This window comes from Lepisma saccharinum, chromosome 1 (assembly GCF_977018435.1).
Source record: "Lepisma saccharinum chromosome 1, izLepSacc3.1, whole genome shotgun sequence".
Classification (NCBI taxonomy): Eukaryota; Metazoa; Arthropoda; class Insecta; order Zygentoma; family Lepismatidae; genus Lepisma; species Lepisma saccharinum.
In genome coordinates, this window is record NC_139229.1 from 100,391,083 (window position 1) to 100,415,860 (window position 24,778).

The following is a 24,778-nucleotide window of genomic DNA, read 5'->3' on the forward strand; positions in this document are numbered from 1 at the left end:
TTTGATATAACATATGGTATTCATTTACGCTTGTCGCACAATGTTGTTTTCTTCCATTATTTTAGTTTATAGTGACGATCAAGATACAGCGACGGCGTCAGGAAAAGTAAGTGGGAAGGGAGGAGGGGCGTGTACATTTTATGGGGGTACAGTAAAATTACACCTATTATACCTACACCCGCACCCAGACATATATATTTGAGCTTAATGAGAACTTATTTATGTTTTTTTTATCCGCCGTTCACACATTCACACAATTACAATGGGGGTTAGAACAATCGCACAGAAGCAACCATGACGTAATCCAAAACCAGGTGGCCGCTAGAATCCGAGAGGAAATCATAGTTCAAATAATTAAATTAATCATAAAACACACTGGGTAAACGCAGGAAGATTAGAAAATATCATGAAATATAAAACTCCACATAAAGCGTAAGGTTCAACATTACAATGAGAGAACAAATTAACTACAGTCGGGACGCGCTAGCAACCGGCGTGGAACAACCCGCTCCGGTAGTGACGCGCTGGTGCCGGTGTAACGGGGAATTTGGACTCCATAGAAAAATGACTGTACGGTCAATTTTCTACAGAGAAAAATGACTGCCCTTTTCAGTTCCCGTCAATTAAGCAGGGGGTAAAATATCCCCGTAGAAAAATGACTGCCTGTCAATTCCCACTTAAAAGAGGGGGTACAAATTCCCCGTAGAAAAGTGACTGCCCAATTAAATCCTGCTTATATTAGGAGGGGGTACAATTTCCCCTTAGAAAAGTGACTGCCCCCTTAAATCCTGATTATATTAGGAGGGGGTATAATTTCCCCGTAGAAAAGTGACTGCCCGTTAAAATCCTGTTATATTAGGAGGGGGTATAATTTCCCCGTAGAAAAGTGACTGCCCTATTAAATCCTGCTAATATGAGAAGGGGGTACAATTTCCCCGTAGAAAAGTGACTGCCCCCTTATATCCTGCTTATATTAGGAGGGGGTACAAATTCCCCGTAGAAAAGTGACTGCCCCCTTAAATCCTGCTTATATTAGGAGGGGGTATAATTTCCCCGTAGAAAAGTGACTGCCCCTTTAAATCCTGCTTATATTAGGAGGGGGTATAATTTCCCCGTAGAAAAGTGACTGCCCCCTTAAATCCTGCTAATATGAGAAGGGGGTACAATTTCCCCGTAGAAAAGTGACTGCTCTATTAAATCCTGCTAATATTAGGAGTTGGGTACAATTTCCCCGTAGAAAAGTGACTGCCCCCTTATATCCTGCTTATATTACGAGGGGGTACATATTCCCCGTAGAAAAGTGACTGCCCCCTTAAATCCTGCGTATATTAGGAGAGGGTATAATTTCCCCGTAGAAAATTGACTGCCCCTTTAAATCCTGCTTATATTAGGAGGGGGTATAATTTCCCCGTAGAAAAGTGACTGCCCCCTTATATTCTGCTTATATTAGGAGGGGGTACAAATTCCCCGTAGAAAAGTGACTGCCCCCTTAAATACTGCTTATATTAGGAGGGGGTACAATTTCCCCGTAGAAAAGTGACTGCCCCCTTATATCCTGCTTATATTAGGAGGGGGTACAATTTCCCCGTAGAAAAGTGACTGTCCTATTAAATCCTGCTAATATTAGAAGGGGGTTCAATTTCCCCGTAGAAAAGTGACTGCCCCCTTATATCCTGCTTATATTAGGAGTTGGTACAATTTCCCCGTAGAAAAGTGACTGCCCCTTTAAATCCTGCTTATATTAGGAGGGGTATAATTTCCCCGTAGAAAAGTGACTTCCCTATTAAATCTTGCTAATATGAGAAGGGGGTACAATTTCCCCGTAGAAAAGTGACTGCCCTATTAAATCCTGCTTATATTAGGAGGGGGTACAATTTCACCGTAGAAAAGTGACTGCCCCCTTATATGCTGCTTATATTAGGAGGGGGTACAAATTCCCCGTAGAAAAGTGACTGCCCCCTTTAATCCTGCTTATATTAGGAAGGGGTATAATTTCCCCGTAGAAAAGTGGCTGCCCCTTTAAATCCTGCTTATATTAGGAGGGGGTATAATTTCCCCGTAGAAAAGTGACTGCCCCCTTAAATGCTGCTAATATGAGAAGGGGGTACAATTTCCCCGTAGAAAAGTGAGTGCCCTATTAAATCCTGCTAATATTAGGAGTTGGGTACAATTTCCCCGTAGAAAAGTGACTGCCCCCTTATATCCTGCTTATATTACGAGGGGGTACATATTCCCCGCAGAAAAGTGACTGTCCCCTTAAATCCTGCGTATATTAGGAGGGGGTATAATTTCCCTGTAGAAAATTGACTGCCCCTTTAAATCCTGCTTATATTAGGAGGGGGTATAATTTCCCCGTAGAAAAGTGACTGCCCCCTTATATTCTGCTTATATTAGGAGGGGGTACAAATTCCCCGTAGAAAAGTGACTGCCCCCTTAAATACTGCTTATATTAGGAGGGGGTACAATTTCCCCGTAGAAAAGTGACTGCCCCCTTATATCCTGCTTATATTAGGAGGGCGTACAATTTCCCCGTAGAAAAGTGACTGCCCTATTAAATCCTGCTAATATTAGAAGGGGGTACAATTTCCCCGTAGAAAAGTGAGTGCCCCCTTATATCCTGCTTATATTAGGAGTTGGTACAAATTCCCCGTAGAAAAGTGACTGCCCCCTTAAATCCTGCTTATATTAGGAGGGGGTAAAATTTCCCCGTAGAAAAGTGACTGCCCCCTTAAATCCTGCTTACATTAGGAGGGGGTATAATTTCCCCGTAGAAAAGTGACTGTCCCCTTATATCCTGCTTATATTAGGAGGGGGTACAAATTCCCCGTAGAAAAGTGACTGCCCCCTTTATTTCTGCTTATATAAGGGGGGTATAATTTCCCCGTAGAAAAGTGACTGCCCCTTTAAATCCTGCTTATATTAGGAGGGGGTATAATTTCCCCGTAGTAAAGTGACTGCCCTATTAAATCCTGCTAATATGAGAAGGGGGTACAATTTCCCCTTAGAAAAGTGACTGCCCTATTAAATCCTGCTAATATGAGAAGGGGGTACAATTTCCCCGTAGAAAAGTGACTGCCCCTTATATCCTGCTTATATTAGGAGGGGGTACAATTTCCCCGTAGAAAAGTGACTGCACCCTTATATCCTGCTTATATTAGGAGGGGGTATAATTTCCCCGTAGAAAAGTGACTGCCCTCTTATATTCTGCTTATATTAGGAGGGGGTACAAATTCCCTGTAGAAAAGTGACTGCCCCCTTAAATACTGCTTATATTAGGAGGGGGTACAATTTCCCCGTAGAAAAGTGACTGCCCCCTTATATCCTGCTTATATTAGGAGGGGGTATAATTTCCTCGTAGAAAAGTGACTGCCCCTTTAAATCCTGCTTATATTAGGAGGGGGTATAATTTCCCCGTAGTAAAGTGACTGCCCTATTAAATCCTGCTAATATGAGAAGGGGGTACAATTTCCCCTTAGAAAAGTGACTGCCCTATTAAATCCTGCTAATATGAGAAGGGGGTACAATTTCCCCGTAGAAAAGTGACTGCTACCTTATATCCTGCTTATATTAGGAGGGGGTACAATTTCCCCGTAGAAAAGTGACTGCCCCCTTATATCCTGCTTATATTAGGAGGGGGTATAATTTCCCCGTAGAAAAGTGACTGCCCTCTTATATTCTGCTTATATTAGGAGGGGGTACAAATTCCCCGTAGAAAAGTGACTGCCCCCTTAAATACTGCTTATATTAGGAGGGGGTACAATTTCCCCGTAGAAAAGTGACTGCCCCCTTATATCCTGCTTATATTAGGAGGGGGTACAAATTCCCCGTAGAAAAGTGACTGCCCCCTTAAATCCTGCTTATATTAGGAGGGGGTAAAATTTCCCCGTAGAAAAGTGACGGCCCCTTAAATCCTGCTTATATTAGGAGGGGGTACAAATTCCCCGTAGAAAAGTGACTGCCCCCTTTATTCCTGCTTATATTACGAGGGGGTATAATTTCCCCGTAGAAAAGTGACTGCCCCTTTAAATCCTGCTTATATTAGGAGGGGGTATAATTTCCCCGTAGTAAAGTGACTGCCCTATTAAATCCTGCTAATATGAGAAGGGGGTACAATTTCCCCGTAGAAAAGTGACTGCCCTATTAAATCCTGCTAATATGAGAAGGGGGTACAATTTCCCCGTAGAAAAGTGACTGCCCCCTTATATCCTGCTTATATTAGGAGGGGGTACAAATTCCCCATAGAAAAGTGACTGCCCCCTTAAATCCTGCTTATATTAGGAGGGGGTATAATTTCCCCGTAGAAAAGTGACTGCCCGTTAAAATCCTGCTTATATTAGGAGGGGGTATAATTTCCCCGTAGAAAAGTGACTGCCCTATTAAATCCTGCTAATATGAGAAGGGGGTACAATTTCCCCGTAGAAAAGTGACTGCCCTCTTATATCCAGCTTATATTAGGAGGGGGTACAAATTCCCCGTAGAAAAGTGACTGCCCCCTTAAATCCTGCTTATATTAGGAGGGGGTATAATTTCCCCGTAGAAAAGTGACTGCCCTACCCGTCAGCTAGCAGTTCAGTGTGGAACTCATCCTTCTGTACGTGTAATTATGAAATAGAGTTGTGGTTATGTTCGCTGTGGCTTGTGACTATCCGTTGAAAGTTTATATGCTGCATAAAACATTGATTACTACAATCCTCTGATCACATTAACTAAATATAAAGTATATTTTCTTTCAAGCTAGTAAATATCTATGTCAAACGTGATTAATTAAGGCAGACGTCCCATTAACTTGAGCCGACCAGCTGAAGCATTGCCACAAAAATCCACACTTTCAAGGAAAAGGCAGCTGAATCGCCCACGATAGAACAGAGAGAAAGCAAAATGGAGACGTAATAGCGGATGCCAATAAGTACCCGATAAAACAAAGAGTACGGGACATGCTGTTAGTTTAAGACATTCCTTCGCTTGTTCCAAGAAATGTACGACAAAATGCTGAGAGAGTATGTAATATCTGCATTCATCTTGAGACCTGGGTGATTTTAATGAACAGAATGCTAAGCTTATGGCTGCCTGGAAATGATGCCAAAGAAAAGCAAGTGTCACAGAAAGATGGAGAACAAACAATCAACAAGATCAGTAAACTTTTCGTATTTTCTACAAGTTCATGACCTTAAACTTTTCAATCCGTAAAGAGGTTATTTTGACTGTCCATGATTTGCAGAACTATGCGCAAGAGATAAATTTTCAACACCCAATGAAGGAAACTTTAACAATACCAAAACAGGAAGAGAGGGATATACTTGTTAATCATGGACATAAATTCCCCGAAAAAGCTGTACATGATTTATTAATGCCATCTCAAAATACACGTGTAATTCAGAACTGTCTCCAGAGGAAATACCTGAAAAAAGAGCAAGGAATTACATTGAAAAGGCTGACTTTGGGCTAAAGTGAATCATGGATTTAACCACTTCGCCAAAGGAAAATCCACACCATAGCAATAGATATGCAGAACGCATTTCCAAATCCAAAATCAAGTGCTCATTCTGCATTTTACGAAAGAACACTTTGGACATACAACTACGGCATACATGACTGTGGATTGACTGTCGTAGAACTGCCTTGAAAGAAGTTTGCAACAAGCTAGTTCCATGTGTAATGTTTGTAAGTTACTTGTATATATCGTGCATCATTCTACACATGATACATAAACAACTTGTAAAGAATGCATGGTACCAACGTGCTCATCTTTCGAGAAAATTAATGTAGCCCTTACTGTACCTCCCTATCATATCGCACAGCTTTTCTGTAGAATATAGTCATAAGCCAAATTCGAGGTTTTCTCCAAGTTATTAGGTTAGAAACTACAGGAAGACATGGGCATTCAGGTTTACTGATTTTATGCATCATTAATAACATATTAAGGTTTACATTCACCTCAATCCCGTGTCCATAAATTACGATGCTGATTTAGCATTAAGATCACCCAGGTCTCAAGATGAATGCAGATATTACATACTCTCTCAGCATTTTGTCGTACATTTCTTGGAACAAGCGAAGGAATGTCTTAAACTAACAGCATGTCCCGTACTCTTTGTTTTATCGGGTACTTATTGGCATCCGCTATTACGTCTCCATTTTGCTTTCTCTCTGTTCTATCGTGCGCGATTCAGCTGCCTTTTCCTTGAAAGTGTGGATTTTTGTGGCAATGCTTCAGCTGGTCGGCTCAAGTTAATGGGACGTCTGCCTTAATTAATCACGTTTGACATAGATATTTACTAGCTTGAAAGAAAATATACTTTATATTTAGTTAATGTGATCAGAGGATTGTAGTAATCAATGTTTTATGCAGCATATAAACTTTCAACGGATAGTCACAAGCCACAGCGAACATAACCACAACTCTATTTCATAATTACACGTACAGAAGGATGAGTTCCACACTGAACTGTTAGCTGACGGGTGCCAGAAATTTCCACTATTACTATCAAAAAGATGTGACTCGTCACTTCCTTCATTATTGTCTCCAAAATCCATGTTTTCTAACGGTGGATGTACAGCCTACGTAGCGGGAAAGTGTGGCTTATGACTATATCACTACACAGATGACCACCTGGTTGGAGAGCCAAAAACTTCAGTGATGTACATATTATACTGCCATTCGAAAAGAAAAATGACAATGTCTCGCACTTTTTGGACAGTGGGTTGCTTATTGTGCATGATGGTATGTTCAACAACAACAACATAAAAATCAAACATGTGGCTTAAGAATATCATCCACTGACTCCTTCATGTGTTAAACATGGTGAATAATATGTAATAGGTTAGTTGCAAACCACAACGAAATTATAAATGTCTGTATTTGATAAAGTTTTTGTATAAATTGAAATACATCACATATTATATTAAAATGCACTACAGCATTATTGAAATACATATTTAGTGAAAAGTGATAAATCATAATTCTCATGCTATATGCATTGTATATTATTTTTTTGTTCAATTTTTTTGAAGTTAAAACCATTGTTTTATTTGGCTTGTGTACTCCTGGTGTTTCTGAATCGTATTGATTCTGATCAAAATGTTACAATTAAAACTATAGTCTGTGTGTAGATGTATCTTGTTATTTGTTCCTATGAAAATATGATTAGTGTGTACATAAATATGTTGGTGTGTATAAGTATGTTTATATGTAATATATGTTTCTGTGTATCAAAATTATGATTTATCAACCTCATAACACGAATAACGTGTGTATTCGATTATTTTAAAAATTGACCAAAGGTTCTATCATAAAATGCATCAATGTAATTTTTAAATTCGAGAGTTACTACGGATATGTGGAAGCAACCACTTTCAATTATATTTTACAAGTTATAAAATATTTCCATGTTAAAATATCGCTTCTACGGGCTCTCGTCGTGCTTTTCAAATAAATATAATTACCACAAGGGACAAAGTGTTTTACTTTTTGTTAGTTATGCATAGATTATATAAGAAGTATTTTTATGATGAGAAACCTATTTATTTGTGACAGTACACACACACATTGTGTACAAATTTGTTGTCCAAAATGTTTCAAGAAAATGCAATTCAAATGTCTTGATTGATGGATTGATTGAGTTAGCGTTTTAATTTATGCACACTAAGTCTAATCAAGAATGGACCCACAGTTTAAAGTTGGATCCGAATTACTATGTGCCTCCACCGGGTATTGAACCCAGGACACCTTTATCACCCTACACAATTGGTAGACTCATTCAAATATTTTGATGAACATTCAAATGAGAAAGTTGTACGTAATAATTAAGTCAATGATGAGCCAGATACCAGAGTTATAAAGGCTTTATACGACAATATAGTACATCTAATTTCCCTACTGTTTTGTGAAGTAAATTAAGTAAGCAGCAACTTTTCTCCGTAGCATTTTGTATGCAATTTCTCATGTAAGAACTAATTATTAGAACAGTAACTTTTCCAGGGGGAAATTTGTACCCCCTCCATATATATTAAAGATAAAAGGGGCAGTCACTTTTCTACGGGGAAATTGTACCCCCTTCTAATATTAGCAGGATTTAATGGGGCAGAAACTTTTCTACGGGGAAATTATACCCCCTCCTAATATAAGCAGGATTTAAGGGGGCAGTCACTTTTCTACGGGGAAATTGTACCCCCTGATAATATAAGCAGGATTTAAGGGGGCAGTCACTTTTCTACGGCGAAATTATACCCCCTCCTAATATAAGCAGGATTTAAAGGGGCAGACACTTTTCAACGGGGAAATTATACCCCCTCCTAATATAAGCAGGATTTAAGGAGGCAGTCACTTTTCTACGGGGAAACTATACCCCCTACTAATATAAGCAGGATTTAAAGGGGCAGTCACTTTTCTACGGGGAAATTATACCCCCTCCTAATATAAGCAGGATTTAAAGGGGCAGTAACTTTTCTACGGGGAAATTATACCCCCTCCTAATATAAGCAGGAATAAAGGGGGCAGTCACTTTTCTACGGGGAATTTGTACCCCCTCCTAATATAAGCAGGATATAAGGGGGCAGTCACTTTTCTACGGGGAAATTGTACCCCCTTCTCATATTATCAGGATTTAATAGGGCAGTCACTTTTCTACGGGGAAATTGTACCCCCTTCTCATATTAGCAGGATTTAATAGGGCAGTCACTTTTCTACGGGGAAATTATACCCCCTCCTAATATAAGCAGGATTAAAAGGGGCAGTCACTTTTCTACGGGGAAATTATACCCCCTCCTAATATAAGCAGGAATAAAGGGGGCAGTCACTTTTCTACGGGGAATTTGTACCCCCTCCTAATATAAGCAGGATATAAGGGGGCAGTCACTTTTCTACGGGGAAATTGTACCCCCTTCTAATATTAGCAGGATTTAATAGGGCAGTCACCTTTCTATTGGGAAATTATACCCCCTCCTAATGTAAGCAGGATTTAAGGGGGCAGTCACTTTTCTACGGGGAAATTTTACCTCCTCCTAATATAAGCAGGATTTAAGGGGGCAGTCACTTTTCTACGGGGAATTTGTACCCCCTCCTAATATAAGCAGGATTTAATAGGGCAGTCACTTTTCTACGGGGAAATTGTACCCCCTTCTAATATTAGCAGGATTTAATAGGGCAGTCACTTTTCTACGGGGAAATTGTACCCCCTCCTAATATAAGCAGGATATAAGGGGGCAGTCACTTTTCTACGGGGAAATTGTACCCCCTCCTAATATAAGCAGTATTTAAGGGGGCAGTCACTTTTCTACGGGGAATTTGTACCCCCTCCTAATATAAGCAGGATATAAGGGGGCAATCACTTTTCTACGGGGAAATTATACCCCCTCCTAATATAAGCAGGATTTAAAGGAGCAGTCAATTTTCTACGGGGAAATTATACCCCCTCCTAATATAAGCAGGATTTAAGGGGGCAGTCACTTTTCTACGGGGAATTTGTACCCCCTCCTAATATAAGCAGGATATAAGGGGGCACTCACTTTTCTACGGGGAAATTGTACCCCCTTCTCATATTAGCAGGATTTAATAGGGCAGTCACTTTTCTACGGGGAAATTGTACCCCCTTCTCATATTAGCAGGATTTAATGGGGCAGTCACTTTTCTACGGGGAAATTATACCCCCTCCTAATATAAGCAGGATTTAAAGGGGCAGTCACTTTTCTACGGGGAAATTGTACCCCCTTCTCATATTAGCAGGATTTAATAGGGCAGTCACTTTTCTACGGGGAAATTATACCCCCTCCTAATATAAGCAGGATTTTAACGGGCAGTCACTTTTCTACGTGGAAATTATACCCCCTCCTAATATAAGCAGGATTTAAGGGGGCAGTCACTTTTCTACGGGGAATTTGTACCCCCTCCTAATATAAGCAGGATATAAGGGGGCAGTAACTTTTATACGGGGAAATTGTACCCCCTTCTAATATTAGCAAGATTTAATAGGGCAGTCACTTTTCTACGGGAAAAATTGTACCCCCTTCTCATATTAGCAGGATTTAATAAAGCAGTCATTTTTCTACGGGGAAATTATACCCCCGCCTAATATAAGCAGGATTTAAAGGGGCAGTCACTTTTCTACGGGGAAATTATACCCCCTCCAAATATAAGCAGGATTTAATAGGGCAGTCACTTTTCTACGGGGAAATTGTACCCCCTTCTCATATTAGCAGGATATAAAAGGGCAGTCACTTTTCTACGGGGAAATTATACCCCCTCCTAATATAAGCAGGATTTAAAGGGACAGTCACTTTTCTACGGGAAAATTGTACCCCCTTCTCATATTAGCAGGATATAAAAGGGCAGTCACTTTTCTACGGGGAAATTATACCCCCTCCTAATATAAGCAGGATTTAAAGGGACAGTCACTTTTCTACGGGAAAATTGTACCCCCTCCTAATATAAGGAGGGTTTAAGGGGGCAGTAACTTTTCTACGGGGAAATTGTACCCCCTTCTAATATTAGCAGGATTTAATAGGGCAGTCACTTTTCTACGGGGAAATTATACCCCCTCCTAATGTAAGCAGGATTTAAGGGGGCAGTCACTTTTCTACGGGGAAATTTTACCCCCTCCTAATATAAGCAGGATTTAAGGGGGCAGTCACTTTTCTACGGGGAATTTGTACCCCTCCTAATATAAGCAGGATTTAAGGGGGCAGTCACTTTTCTACGGGGAAATTGTACCCCCTTCTCATATTAGCAGGATTTAATAGGGCAGTCACTTTTCTACGGGGAAATTGTACCCCCTTCTCATATTAGCAGGATATAAAAGGGCAGTCACTTTTCTACGGGGAAATTATACCCCCTCCTAATATAAGCAGGATTTAAAGGGACAGTCACTTTTCTACGGGAAAATTGTACCCCCTCCTAATATAAGGAGGGTTTAAGGGGGCAGTCACTTTTCTACGGGGAATTTGTACCCCCTCCTAATATAAGCAGGATTTAATGGGGCAGTCACTTTTCTACGGGGAAATTATACCCCCTCCTAATATAAGCAGGATTTAAGGGGCACTCACTTTTCTACGGGGAATTTGTACCCCCTCCTAATATAAGCAGGATATAAGGGGGCAGTCACTTTTATACGGGGAAATTGTACCCCCTTCTCATATTAGCAGGATTTAATAAAGCAGTCACTTTTCTACGGGGAAATTATACCCTCTCCTAATATAAGCAGAATTTAAAGGGGCAGTCACTTTTCTACGGGGAAATTATACCCCCTCCAAATATAAGCAGGATTTAAGGGGGCAGTCACTTTTCTACGGGGAATTGTACCCCCTTCTCATATTAGCAGGATTTAATAGGGCAGTCACTTTTCTACGGGGAAATTGTACCCCTTTCTCATATTAGCAGGATATAAAAGTTCAATCACTTTTCTACGGGGAAATTATACCCCCTCCTAATATAAGCAGGATTTAAAGGGGCAGTCACTTTTCTACGGGAAAATTGTACCCCCTCCTAATATAAGCAGGGTTTAAGGGGGCAGTCACTTTTCTACGGGGAAATTGTACCCCCTTCTCATATTATCAGGATTTAATAGGGCAGTCACTTTTCTACGGGGAAATTGTACCCCCTTCTCATATTAGCAGGATTTAATGGGGCAGTCACTTTTCTACGGGGAAATTATACCCCCTCCTAATATAAGCAGGATTTTAACGGGCAGTCACTTTTCTACGGGGAAATTATACCCCCTCCTAATATAAGCAGGATTTAAGGTGGCAGTCACTTTTCTACGGGGAATTTGTACCCCCTCCTAATATAAGCAGGATATAAGGGGGCAGTCACTTTTCTACGGGGAAATTGTACCCCCTTCTCATATTAGCAGGATTTAATAGGGCAGTCACTTTTCTACGGGGAAATTGTACCCCCTTCTCATATTAGCAGGATTTAATAGGGCAGTCACTTTTCTACGGGGAAATTATACCCCCTCCTAATATAAGGAGGATTTAAAGGGGCAGTCACTTTTCTCCGGGGAAAATATACCCCCTCCTAATATAAGCAGGAATAAAGGGGGCAGTCACTTTTCTACGGGGAATTTGTACCCCCTCCTAATATAAGCAGGATATAAGGGGGCAGTCACTTTTCTACGGGGAAATTGTACCCCCTCCTAATATAAACAGGATTTAAAGGGGCAGTCACTTTTCTACGGGGAAATTGTACCCCCTCCTAATATAAGCAGGATTTAATTGGGCAGTCACTTTTCTACGGGTAATTTGTACCCCCTCTTTTAAGTGGGAATTGACAGGCAGTCATTTTTCTACGGGGATATTTTACCCCCTGCTTAATTGACGGGATCTGAAAAGGGCAGTCATTTTTCTCTGTAGAAAATTGACTGTACAGTCATTTTTCTACGGAGTCCAGATTCCCCGTCACGAAAACGGGGAATTTGGACTGCGTAGAAAATTGACTGTACAGTTACTTTTCTACGGAGTCCAAATTCCCCGTTACACCGGATTGACCTACTTGAGGATTTTCGCGAGCTCACAGACACACGTGTAGGATTAAACATCTGGTTAAACAGTCAACAACGGGACCCTTCCATTGTTCTCATTCCGACCCTTTTCCTATTTAAAGGAACAACGTTAACTACTTCTGTTCCTTCATTCATTTTTTATGTTTTTACATACAGGTAGCTCGAAGCATTGTAACACATGTACCGAATGTATCATTAATGTTACGAAAATCGAGCAATTGCCAAGCGTTTCGTTGTAATTTATTGAACTCTGTATTGCCAGAGCCTGTATTGTCATGTAGCTTCCAAAATTAACTCACTTCACACACCCACATGTGCCTCCCCGATGGTACAGTGGTAGGGTAAGCGTCGTTGCCTTGTAATCAAGGTGTCCTGGGTTCGATGCCCTGTCGAGGCGTTACCCCCACACCCCCTATACGCCTTCATGGCGTGGTGCTATGCACAGGGGAACACTTTACCTTTTTTTTGATAAATTCTTCTCCGTAATACATTAACTCAGTTCTGTGAAATTCTGTTTTAGAGGTGAATTTTTGTACGTTCCGCAAAGGAAACGAATTTGTACGTAATTTGTTTATACGTAATTCGCCTTAATTTTCAAGAAATACATTTCATTTTTACGTTCTGAAGCTTCAACAATCGCGGCGTGACAAAGAAGGCAAAGAGAGGCGGCATGAAATCAAAGGAGAACGATTTGCCACAGTGTTGTTCATAACACAAGACGCATTTTCTTTTGTTGGTAATTGTGATACGATACAACACAAGTAAAAAGATGCCGGTAGCTGATGCTTGCAATGTACCATAATAAAAACACAACAAAGGTTCTTTTAATGAAGGTTTTCGGTTGCTGTGTAGAGCAGGAAATGTTTCATGCTTGCCAGAAAGTAAAATTAACACGAGTTAACGTTAACCTACAAGAAACTTAAGATTCAAACTTCTAGTTTCGTTAATTTATCACTTTACGACGGAAATAACATATATTAGCATACTGATACGTACGTGCTTAATTTCGCGTGACGTTTTTTTTTCCGAGCTTGCCAACAGCTGATTAGTCTGTCCGCCTATTTGTGCGAACGTGGCAACGCAGAAAATCCCCAGCCACATGGCAGCCAACGAGGCGACAGAATTTGGTCACGTTCTGCGTTCTGATTGCACATCGCTTCTTATCGCGGACCGACTGTAGAATTTATGAGTTGTATCTTTGCGGGTTACCTTGCCTACTCCGCTTGGACAGAGTCACCTACCGCCCCTTCAGTGGTCAACAGCTAAGTTGCTCAGTGGCTAGGCAGCCTGTAGCTCCTCCCCCTCTTACTGCGCAGGTCACAGTTCACCCTCAAAGATACAGCTCGTTAACTCTAGTAACAGCTTAAACCTCTATTTCACTTCTCGAAGGAGATGGACGTTCAATGTACACTAAATAATTACCACAACAGTATATTCTCTAATGGTGTGTTGCATAATGAACAGAGGTTTCTGTCAAATCATCCATAATGCGAATCATCTAGCGAAATTGTATATAAGCATGCTGAATATATGCAAAACAATGCTACTAAATAATGCATAAGGAAAACGATGAAAGGTCTCAAGGTAGGGTTACAAAACGTGAGAGCATTACATATTACAATTACTTATTCTAACCCTAGGTCAGGTAAGAGGCTGTACGCACTTTGTACACCCAACGGAAAACGAATCAGTAGCAAGGTGGCCACTCTAAAATCAATAAAAAATTCAAGTATAATTCCCGGTTTTCAAGGCGAACTTTCCAAAAAATTCAAACAGATGTTTCTGTATTTCAATCTTACATATAACCGCCCCTCACCACACACTCTCTCTGTCTGTCTGTCTGTCTGTCTGTCTGTCTGTCTGTCTGTCTCTCTCTCTCTCTCTCTCATACACACACAAATATACTAACAATATAAAGGATCGGTGTGATCCCAATGTATCCACAAATTCTAATTCACTTCAATCAAATATATTTAAAATATTTAATTTAAGATGCGGAAGTTACATTTCCCATTTCAAATATTCAGACTAGAAATACATCTAAAAACACGTCACAAATGTCTACGAAAAATGTTAATTGTATAAGAATTTCAAAGTAAAATTTACCCTATCAACTTCAATACATCTTATCTTGCAATTATCTTCCGTCTGTCAGGTACAGTATGTTCTGCAAAGTAAATAGACTTAATTCTGTTTTATTTTCTACGCAGCATTCTTTTCCTTCCTCGATAACAATAAAAGTTAAACTGTGCAAAACTTTCCTCAGGTCATTTATAAATATGTATAAATTCAATGGGATTTGGATTAACGAAAGTTGCAATTTTTCAAGTCTACGGAGAAAACTTCACGCAGAATGCACGTGTAATTCCCGGAGGAAATAACTCATGCATAATTCCCTGAATTCAAGGAATTCCCGGTGAGTCGGCAAATTGCACATCACCATTTAGATTCAGTCTATTTTCCACAATGTGATACTCATGAATTGAAATGAAACGTCAGTAAGTAGAAACCAACACCTGCTTCGAATCAACCGAATTCCATTCTTTTAAACAACACAGGATATAGATTAAAACATAATTAAAATCGTGATGGACAATTTGCCTATTAACATCTTGGCGGTTGGCTGTACAGTCATGGACAATTCTGCGTTACTATACCGATTCCATTGAATATCAATGAGGTCGTTTCCGTGACTATATAATGATAAAGGCTAAAGTGTTAGGGAGATTTCAAACCGATGGGACAAGAGACAGGTGACAAGCTACACCCGACACACAATTTATGAAAAATTTGAATCTTGGATGATTCGACTTGCTTATTTGTCTGTTCTAGCCACCATTCAACCCAATTAATACCTATTGATTACAGAGGAATTATTAAAAATTCAAAGATATCATTTGGTGGTTATAAAAATCTAACTTATATGCTACCTTAATGCGTTATAAAGAATCCCTTTAGGACATACATAAAATAACTTCATTAGACAAATATTCCAATGAGGCATTAGTTTGGTACAGGAAAGTTTACTGATGAAAGAATTAAGAAAGATTACCAAATTAAACTGTCAAATAGTTTTGCAGGATTTAAATGATGATGAAAATATAAATGAAACAGACGTAAATAAGAATTGGGAGCACATACGTAATGCAATAGAATCAGCAGCTAAAGAAAGTATAGGATACCATAAACCGAGAAAAAGTAAGCCATGGTTTGATAATGAATGTCATAATCTAATAGAAATAAGAAATCAGGCTAGACTTAAGTGGTTAAAAAACTCTGATGATACAAATCTAAACAATTATAATAGAATAAAGCGAGAAGTTAACCGCACGTTTAGAAGTAAAAAAAGAGATTACTTGAAAAGCAAAATTAACGAAATTGAAACAAACAGCAAAAATAAAAATATCAGAGATTTATATAAAGGTGTAAATGAGTTTAGAAAGGGGTGGCAACCTAAAGTAAACTTGATAAAAGATAAAGACGGTGATTTTCTTGTTGACCCAAGCGATATTCTAAATAGATGGAAGAACTACTTTAATGACCTTTTAAATGTCCATGTAGGAGATAAATCAGAAGTAAATGAAGTCCACACAGCAGAACCTTTAGTTCCAGAACCTAACTTGACTGAAGTTAAAGATGCTATTAAAAGGCTAAAGAATAACAAAGCACCTGGCATTGATTTAATACCAGCTGAGTTAATTAAATATGGTGGAAATTCATTAATATGTCAAATTCATAAATTAATTTGTTTAATATGGAATAAAGAAGAAATCCCATCAACAGTGGAAAGAATCCATAATTGTTCCTGTGTTTAAAAAAGTTGATAAAATGAACTGCAATAATTACCGTGGAATTTCTCTACTCTCAACAACATATAAAATATTATCTAACATTATTTTAACAAGACTAACCCCTTATGCTAATGAAATTATAGGTGATTATCAATGTGGATTTAAACGTAACAGATCAACTACAGATCAAATTTTTCACATCAGACAGACACTTGAAAAAAAGTGGGAATATAATCAAAATGTCCATCAGCTATTCATTGATTTCAAAAAAGCATATGATTCGGTCAAAAGAGATAAATTATATAATATATTAGTAGAGTTTGGAATACCTAAGAAGCTTGTTAGTATGATAAAAATATGCACCAGTGAAACAGAAAGTAAAATTCGTGTGGGTATTAATGTGTCTGACAAATTTACAATTCATGATGGGTTAAAACAAGGAGATGCATTATCTCCATTGCTCTTTAATTTTGCCTTACAATATGCTGTTAGGAAGGTAAAAGAAACTAAAGAAGGACTAAAATTAAATGGTGTGACTCAGTTGTTAGCATATGCAGATGATGTAGACTTACTGGGGGATGATGTGAATACAATTAAGAATAATGCTAAACTATTTTTCAAAACTGCTAAAGAGATAGGTTTGGAAGTTAACAAAGAGAAAACTAAATATATGCTTACAGGCCGAAACCAAGTGTTAGGTAATAATCAAAATCTAATTATTGATAACAACTCGTTTGAAACAGTTTCCAAATTCAAATACTTAGGAGTAATATTAACAAATGAAAATTATATTAAAGAGGAAATAAAAAGTAGGAAGTAGGCTTAATTCAGGAAATGCATGTTACTTCTCTCTTCATAAACTTTTGTCTTCTCGTTTAATATCTAAGAAACTAAAAGTTAAAATATACAAAACCGTAATTTTGCCTGTAGTATTATATGGGTGTGAAACTTGGTCCCTTACATTGAAAGAGGAACATAAATTGAGAGTATTTGAAAATAAGATCCTTAGGAAAATATTTGGACCTAAAAGGGATGAGGAGACAGGTGAGTGGAGAAGGTTACATAATTTAGAACTACATAATTTGTATTGATGTCCAGATATTATTAGAATAATTAAATCAAGAAGACTTAGGTGGGCAGGCCATGTGGCACGAATGGGAGAGGAAAGAGGAGTTTACAGGATTCTTGTTGGGAAACCTGATGGTAAGAGACCAGTAGGAAGGCCAAGACGAAGATGGAAGGACAACGTCGAGATGGACCTAAGGGAAATCGGTAGGGATGGAAAAGAGTACATAGATCTTGCTCAAGATAGGGACAGATGGAAGGCCTGTGTTGCAGCAGCCATGAACCTTCGGGTTTAAGAAGGCTAGAGAGTTAGTTAGTTAGTTAGTTGGCATTAGTTTGGTTATTTACAAACTTTCGTGCCGACCTCCGTGGTGGAGTGGTTTGCACAGCAGGTAACATCACCAGGGGTCTCAAGTTTGAATTTCTGCATGGGTGTTCTCAATTTGATCATATCATCACTCATCCTCATATTCGTTATTAGCAAAAAGTAAAGGAAAGGGAAGTAAAATAAACCAAATCAATCAGTCAAGCAATCATAAAAAAAAAATTTCGTGAAAACAAATCTCATTTTTTGTATAATCAAATCTGATTCTAATACTGAACTATTACAATACATTACGTACTATTTCATATACTTTCTATATTTATCAAAATATCTAATTGTTTCTTAAAAGTCAAGAACTCCTCATTGCTGAACTTAAACAACGACTTTTTCTAAAAAAAATAAAGAAGAATCTTAATCGTTTATTAATAACTGACTACGTACGTTGTTTAAGTAAAGGTATAGGCTATCGTAGCCTGATGGATACTGTTTCTTGGTAAGTCATCCTAACAGGTATGGCATTAATGATTTTTTGTGTTTCGGAAATTTTCATGTAATATAGATTGGATGTCCACACAAATTAGCACAAAATGACATTTGTAGACAGTGCAGACCTGGCATGAATAATTCAACGTTCCTTACGTATATTTGAGAAATTAATGGCATAATTAAAAGTACTGTATATTTATCGTAAGTAGCTATAACGTATTGAAAGTTGCATTATATGTAAAGGTAGGCTATATATATCTAAATATATTCACACTAAGAATATGAAATGTGACTAGTTGAATTGATTGCGTTACGCTTGCCTAATTTGATAAATTTGTTAGATCATTAATAAAGAAAGAAAGAACTCAACTCAACTAAGATTTATTGGACTTACAGCTTACAGGTGGCTGTTTATGCCCAGCATACAAAGAAAGAAAGAGAAAATGTATAAGGCAAGGTGCAAAGTTAAAAGTGGAAAACTGAAGGATATGTTATGACAAAAAGAGTGGAGTTTATTGTTCCGATAAGTTAAATATTATGACGTAATCGAATGAACGCCAATTAAAAAGATGTACTAACCTTTATGTAAGAAAAACTAATGGCGGAAGATTTTAATTTTATACTTATCGCTGTACAAGTATTTGTTAACTGAAAAATATGTATCAGAACCTTTTGGATAATTTATGAAATCCAACTTATGTAAAACTGAACATTTCATTGTAATTTAAGAAATATTTTGTCTTCATAACTTGCTAGTCAGGGGTTCGAGAGTACAGAAATCGGGTATAAATACGCCGAAATTTCATTGCTAAAAGAGTTGTTTTTTGATATCCGCTACTCCGTGGGTCTGTTACAGGCTTAGTGTTGAGTCGCTCACACCCCGCAGGTTTTTCTATACTGAGTAAAGGACGATGTCAGTCGGATATTTAAGAAGATATCGAGTTCTAAATTTGAAATTACCCGGTTTCTCAGTCTCGCGCTCCTAGCTTTTCCCATGTACACAAATTGACTTACCCTACTAAAACGAGATAAAATCTATATCCGGTGATCGAGTTTTTCTTTTGCCTACCTGAAATGGTTCCCGTGCGGGCCTTTGGAGTGCCCATGATGCTGACTACAGGAGCTGAGGGAGATTAACTTAGTTCCTGCGACTGCGTGTGTCCGTTTACAGATACAGCGTCGAGCCACTCGCACCCCACAGTTGTGGGAACGTAACAATTGTTTGGTTCATTTTACTTCGCTGCCACTTTCAGCTAATCCGGAAGATGAGGATGAAATTGATGAAGGCACGCTCACAAGGGACACCAATTGGAATTCACGACCTCTGGTTGACGAGTTGAATGAACTGTGAAATATCTAGTGGAAGCAACACCCCCTCATCCCTCATATTATATATATTTCCTCAATCAGTCCTTACTTTTGTCTATTTTAGTCAAAAACCGAACGTGACTTGACACCTATTGCTCACTCGAATATTACTAGAGGTACACAGATATAGATAGTTTAGTGGATTGAAACACCTTATTGTACAGTAAACATACCTCTTTAACTTCTTTAATATGGACATAAAATACATCCGAATAATTCATAATTCGAAGTCCATCAAAGCAAGGCTGACGCATTTTTTGTGCATAGTTGACACAACTATACGTTGAACTTTGATATATATATATATATATATATATATATATATATATATATCATCGTGTCTGAACTGTTCAATGAAACCAAAATTAGTTTATCAGACGGAACAGCAGCTGATAAAAGTGTCCTTTGATGCATTTTATGTGCATTTGAATGCATCAAAAGTTCACAATTAACACTTTCTGTACTCAAATGCAGTAATAAAATACAGATATGAGGGTCAATAGACATACTTTGTGTTCATGTGTGTTTGTGTGGACAGACACTTGTTTTGCGTATTATGCTCCCAAATTTTCTAACATGACCAAACAAGCTATGGCTGAGACATACCTGGTAATTGCGCAGGCTCAATAATATTTATACAAACAATAAGAGCACTGATGATGTTTGTGAAATACGCGGCAATGTGCCAGAAATGCTACGGCGTTACAAATGCAATCACATGCTAGCAAGACGTTATGCTTTCCCGCTAAAACTACAAACGCTGAACCACTATTCCGTAAGCTATTTAGCAGCGGTGGGCAACATTGTAGTACAGGCAATTTTGCTTAAGGAAACAGCATTGGCCAGTCTATAATGCGGGACAATTTGTCTTACCTTTAGTTTTTCCCTCCAAACATGCTTCACGTAACTGCAAGTGTTAAAAGTTCGGTAGACATGAAAGATTCAGAAACGGGAGGCCTCAAAAATCGTAAATTCTTGATAAGCCCAACCACAAAATGCACCAACAACAGCCGCTGAGTTTTAAGATTAAGAAAGGTCCGGGATAGGGTTTCAACAAGATATTACAACCACTACTTAAACGTTTACAACCTACCTTTGCGGAAGTTCATGGTAAGACAATAAAGATGTCACAAGTTGTATCTGAAAGCGTTGGTTTTTCCTCTCAAGTACAGGGGGCGATGGGGGCTGTCGCGCACGCTTTATCCTCTACCGCCCCCCTCTTTTAATCCACTATACTACTGCCAGAAGAATAAGTTGCCACGTTCTATTTAACGGTAGAAATTCCCCTCACCAACACCTCTTAACTATACTGCTATATCTTATCTTTTTGGGCACTGATCTAACACACTGCGCACGCTCTGCGACCGTCTTAGGTTAGTTTCTGGGTTTATTGTTACATTTCCATTGTTGCAAGAACGGCGTCCGGCTGGTCTCTGTGGGATGTGTCGAGGACTGTCGAGAAACACATGTTCAGCGAGGCAGTCATGAGGCACTCGCTAGGCCGTTGCGTTCGTAACGTGACGTTCTGCTGCACGATGGTTGCAGTTCTCATCCACCGAAGAAACGTTACGGGCTTCTCCCCCCTCCGCGGGTTACGGATCGTTGGTGATTCGACGCTCGGTGACACTTCCTCGTTCTCGCCGCGGTGGAGCAAACTGTTGAATGTCTCTCCGTTTGAGCTCGGTCGTTTCCCGCGGCCCGGGACCCCGTTTCGCGATCGTCGCCGAAGTGTGCCGAAGAGCTGCAACGACCAGCAGATCTCTCCCCCACTCACAAACCTGGCAAACTCGAATTTCTCTTCTCCCCCGCGTTACTACACGCACGCACACAAACTCTGCAGGGTTGCCAGTGGGCGTGAAAACGAAGTTAGGAACTCGGCGGAATAAAAATATTTTGCTCTTCCTCTCGAAAAATCTGCAGATGAGGACTCGGGCTGCTGCGAAATGAATTAGCAATTAGATTTCGTTCCCCAACTTTTTTTCATGAATCTTCAGCAGTGAAGAATTAGATGAAGAGGAATACACACACGTAAGGCATGTCAGAAATTTCAAATTCGCCAGTTTCAGTAGCGCAGTGGTTACTGCAGCTCGCTACAAAGCCTGGACAAGGCATGACTGTGTTGCTCTTAACGTTCATTTCCATCACTGCAGAAATGTTTAAAAAAAGCGTAACATTTCTTACTATATACTTTCGTCTTAATCATTTGCCAAACGTACATTCTAATTGTATTTTATTCCTAAACACGTCAATTGAGACTGGACAGTTGAATGTGTGATTTGAACCAGTCTACAATATCCCTCCGGCGGAGATCGAACCCGGTACCCATTCATAACAAAGCTACAAAGCGACAGCGTTACCAGTACTTCATCGGAAAGCTTCGTATTTTATGTTGTTTTTTCTGCTTTCTTAGCTTTATGGTCACCATGAGAATAAATGCTAATTAGCACACACGGAATGTTCCTTGCGTAGCATGGACATTTCTAGTGGGAACGCCAAGTCCGAAGGAAGGGTCGGCCCTATCTTGCTTAATAATTTACTTATGGAATTAGTCGCCACAGGTATTGTTTATTTGCCTGAAGTCAGCTGGGTTTTCAATAAAACATCATCCATGCATGTTTTAGCTAGAAAATTATATGCCTCACTATGCCACAAATTGAACTGTGGTGTTTTATACCTTTCTGCATGACGCAAGTCATTAAGAAACCTACCTGAATACAAGCGCCTCTGCACAACAGTAGACATCATTGTTGTAGATGATCCAACTACTCATTGATTTAGTTTATTTTAGTTCGCTTCTCTACCACTTTTGGTTAATCTCGAATATGAATATGAGTGACGATATTAAGAAGGGACACTCACAAAGAATCAGAGGCCTCTGTCGTCTTGGCGCGCTGTGCAAAACACTCTGACACGGAGGTGGGTGGATGATCCAAATATTGTACACTCTACTAACGTAACAGTGCCGATTAGTAATTCAGACCACTGTTTATTACATCTTGAGAATGCTGATAAACATTTTAAAATAATTTTGTCCAGAGACCATTCGATGTTAAGAGTTTTCAAATGAATGCTAAACATTTCCATTGACACAATATTAAGCAGTTAGATAATAACGAAAAAATAATAATAATAATAAAAAATAGTTTTGCGGGATAAGTTGTAGAGCAGCCACAGGCTGAACTACCACGAGCATTTCACCAAGTTATTTGACAAAAACTGTGTTGATCTTTTAGTTTTTAATGCACATCGCTGTTCGTGCGATAAATTATACAATGCAGTAGCCATTAATTAAGATGTGGTATATTGAGTTTGATAAAGTTACGTCAGTCAATATTGCGTATTGTAGCATCACATAGCATGAGTGGCATAAAGCGCGAAGAACTGGGTAGGAATTCTACCGCTGTCGTCTGCCTCAGAAGGCAGGAAGGGTCACATGAACCAATCACCGTAGCCCTCTGCTCCGTACGCGTACTGTAGAGATCGAAGATTTCCCTCCAGACAGACAGCAAGGAATATAGAATCCTTTACGCCGAACCTGGCCGGCGTCCGGCCAGGAAAGGCATTGAAAAAAAAATATTAAAAAACGCTAGAACGAGTGTTGCTAGTGGAGCGTTGCAAGCGGATCGCGAAAAATAGCTATTATAATGCCATGAAGGTCAAACATATATGAAATTAATCACGTTTTACTTTATATTTACAGCATTTACGCATTTTTGAAATTTTAAATCTGGGAACGCCAGGCGTACGGGTGTATTATAACTCTACGCTACTGTTGAAATGTAAAATGAGTCTGCGTTTCCTCGAATGGAAAAAAATATTGAAACAACAATGTTCGTCCTCTCGGATGGAAATTATTCACAACATACAGTTTCCCTTTATGACAAAAGAAGTAACCATTCAAAGTAAAATAAAAATATATGTACAGCCTATCACGAGGAGAGGAAGTTTAACCAACGAAAAATCAACGTGCTCAGTTCATAGTACAGTAGATACAAACAGCACAATTTACATGCTTTGTTTCATGTACAAATTGAATTCGAATGGCATTGATAATATTTTTATATATTTATATAGTAAAGCATAACGATAATGTTTATATTTGGCACCAGCTCTTCACATGCACAATAATATCCACAAAAATAAACCAAAAACGTCATATTTTCTGTTTGAGCCATTACTTCTTTGCTTTGAATTCACAACTCGTTGATGCTCTAGCTGTCACTGAAGGTAGATTTTTCTTTAAAAAAAAATGACATCTCAAGCAGTAAATAACTACACACGATAATATTATTAGTTAATTTTAAAACAAGGAAATATATATTCTTGTTCACCTCGTTGTGTATACTTGGCTCTCGAAGTTATGTTGATCACACTAGGAAAAAACCTTGGTTTTATAATTGTAGAGGATCAAGGAAAGCAATTGCTTTAATAAATAGACTCAGAAGCGGGTCATGCGAGAACATATCATTTATTTAAAATACACATTTAAAAATCTCCAAATTGTGACTGTGGTGATTTAAAGGGTAATTCTCAACATATTATTTTGGAATGTCCAATCCAGTCAGAGAAACAAACGAATACTTTATACAAAACATTATCAATAATTAATGTTCCTTTTCCCATTAATTTGACTTCAATGTTGTATGCACCAGATGTTAGAATTGCATATATTATACTTGCTTTTTTGAGACAAGCTGATATAAAATTGTAATTTATTTTTGTTAATGCGTGATTGAATGCAGTTATATAAAAAGGCATTTGAGAGCGTATTGGAACTGTGTGTGTAAAATTTATGTTAAAATGTATCTTATGAAATTAAAATGTATGCTGAGCGTAAACAGCCACATGTAAAGCTGTAAGTCCAATAAAATTATGTTGAGTTGACTTGGCTCTTCATAATTATTATTGTTGAAATCGGATTTATGAACTGATTTCCTGCACTCTTTGAGTCTTGCCTCAGATGCTCACTTCCAACATATTTATAGCAAATATTCGCTTTGACAATAGCTAAACTAAGTTCAAGTCTGCTAATCGGAGAAAATTCTCGGGTTAATTTTGACCTCAGGGACTTACCCGCAGTTCAACTTTTATAGAACACAGAATTAGCATTCAGCGTGATTGCAGATCAATCTTACTGGCTAATCGGGGATCAATTGCTTTATACAATCAGCACTAGATGAATTGATCAACGGATACTCACTACGGAATACTCTTGACTGAGGCAAGGTTCATCAGAAGGAGAAACACATTAT

The 24,778-nt window shown here is 38.7% G+C and overlaps 1 protein-coding gene across 2 annotated transcripts in view; it reads right to left on the reverse strand.

Moving 5' to 3' along the window:
- LOC145998777 (A-type potassium channel modulatory protein KCNIP2-like) overlaps nucleotides 1-24,778 on the reverse strand; it is a 759,206-nt gene that overhangs the window by 457,849 nt on the left and 276,579 nt on the right. The window contains exon 1 of one of the 2 annotated variants that reach the window (XM_083135382.1): nucleotides 20,620-21,161. The exons of the other annotated variant lie outside the window; for it this stretch is intronic. Within the exon in view, the coding sequence (XP_082991508.1) occupies nucleotides 20,620-20,635 (16 nt within the window). The 5' untranslated portion in view covers nucleotides 20,636-21,161. Of the gene's footprint in view, nucleotides 1-20,619; nucleotides 21,162-24,778 lie in introns of those variants that run through there. 2 annotated transcript variants of the gene reach the window in all.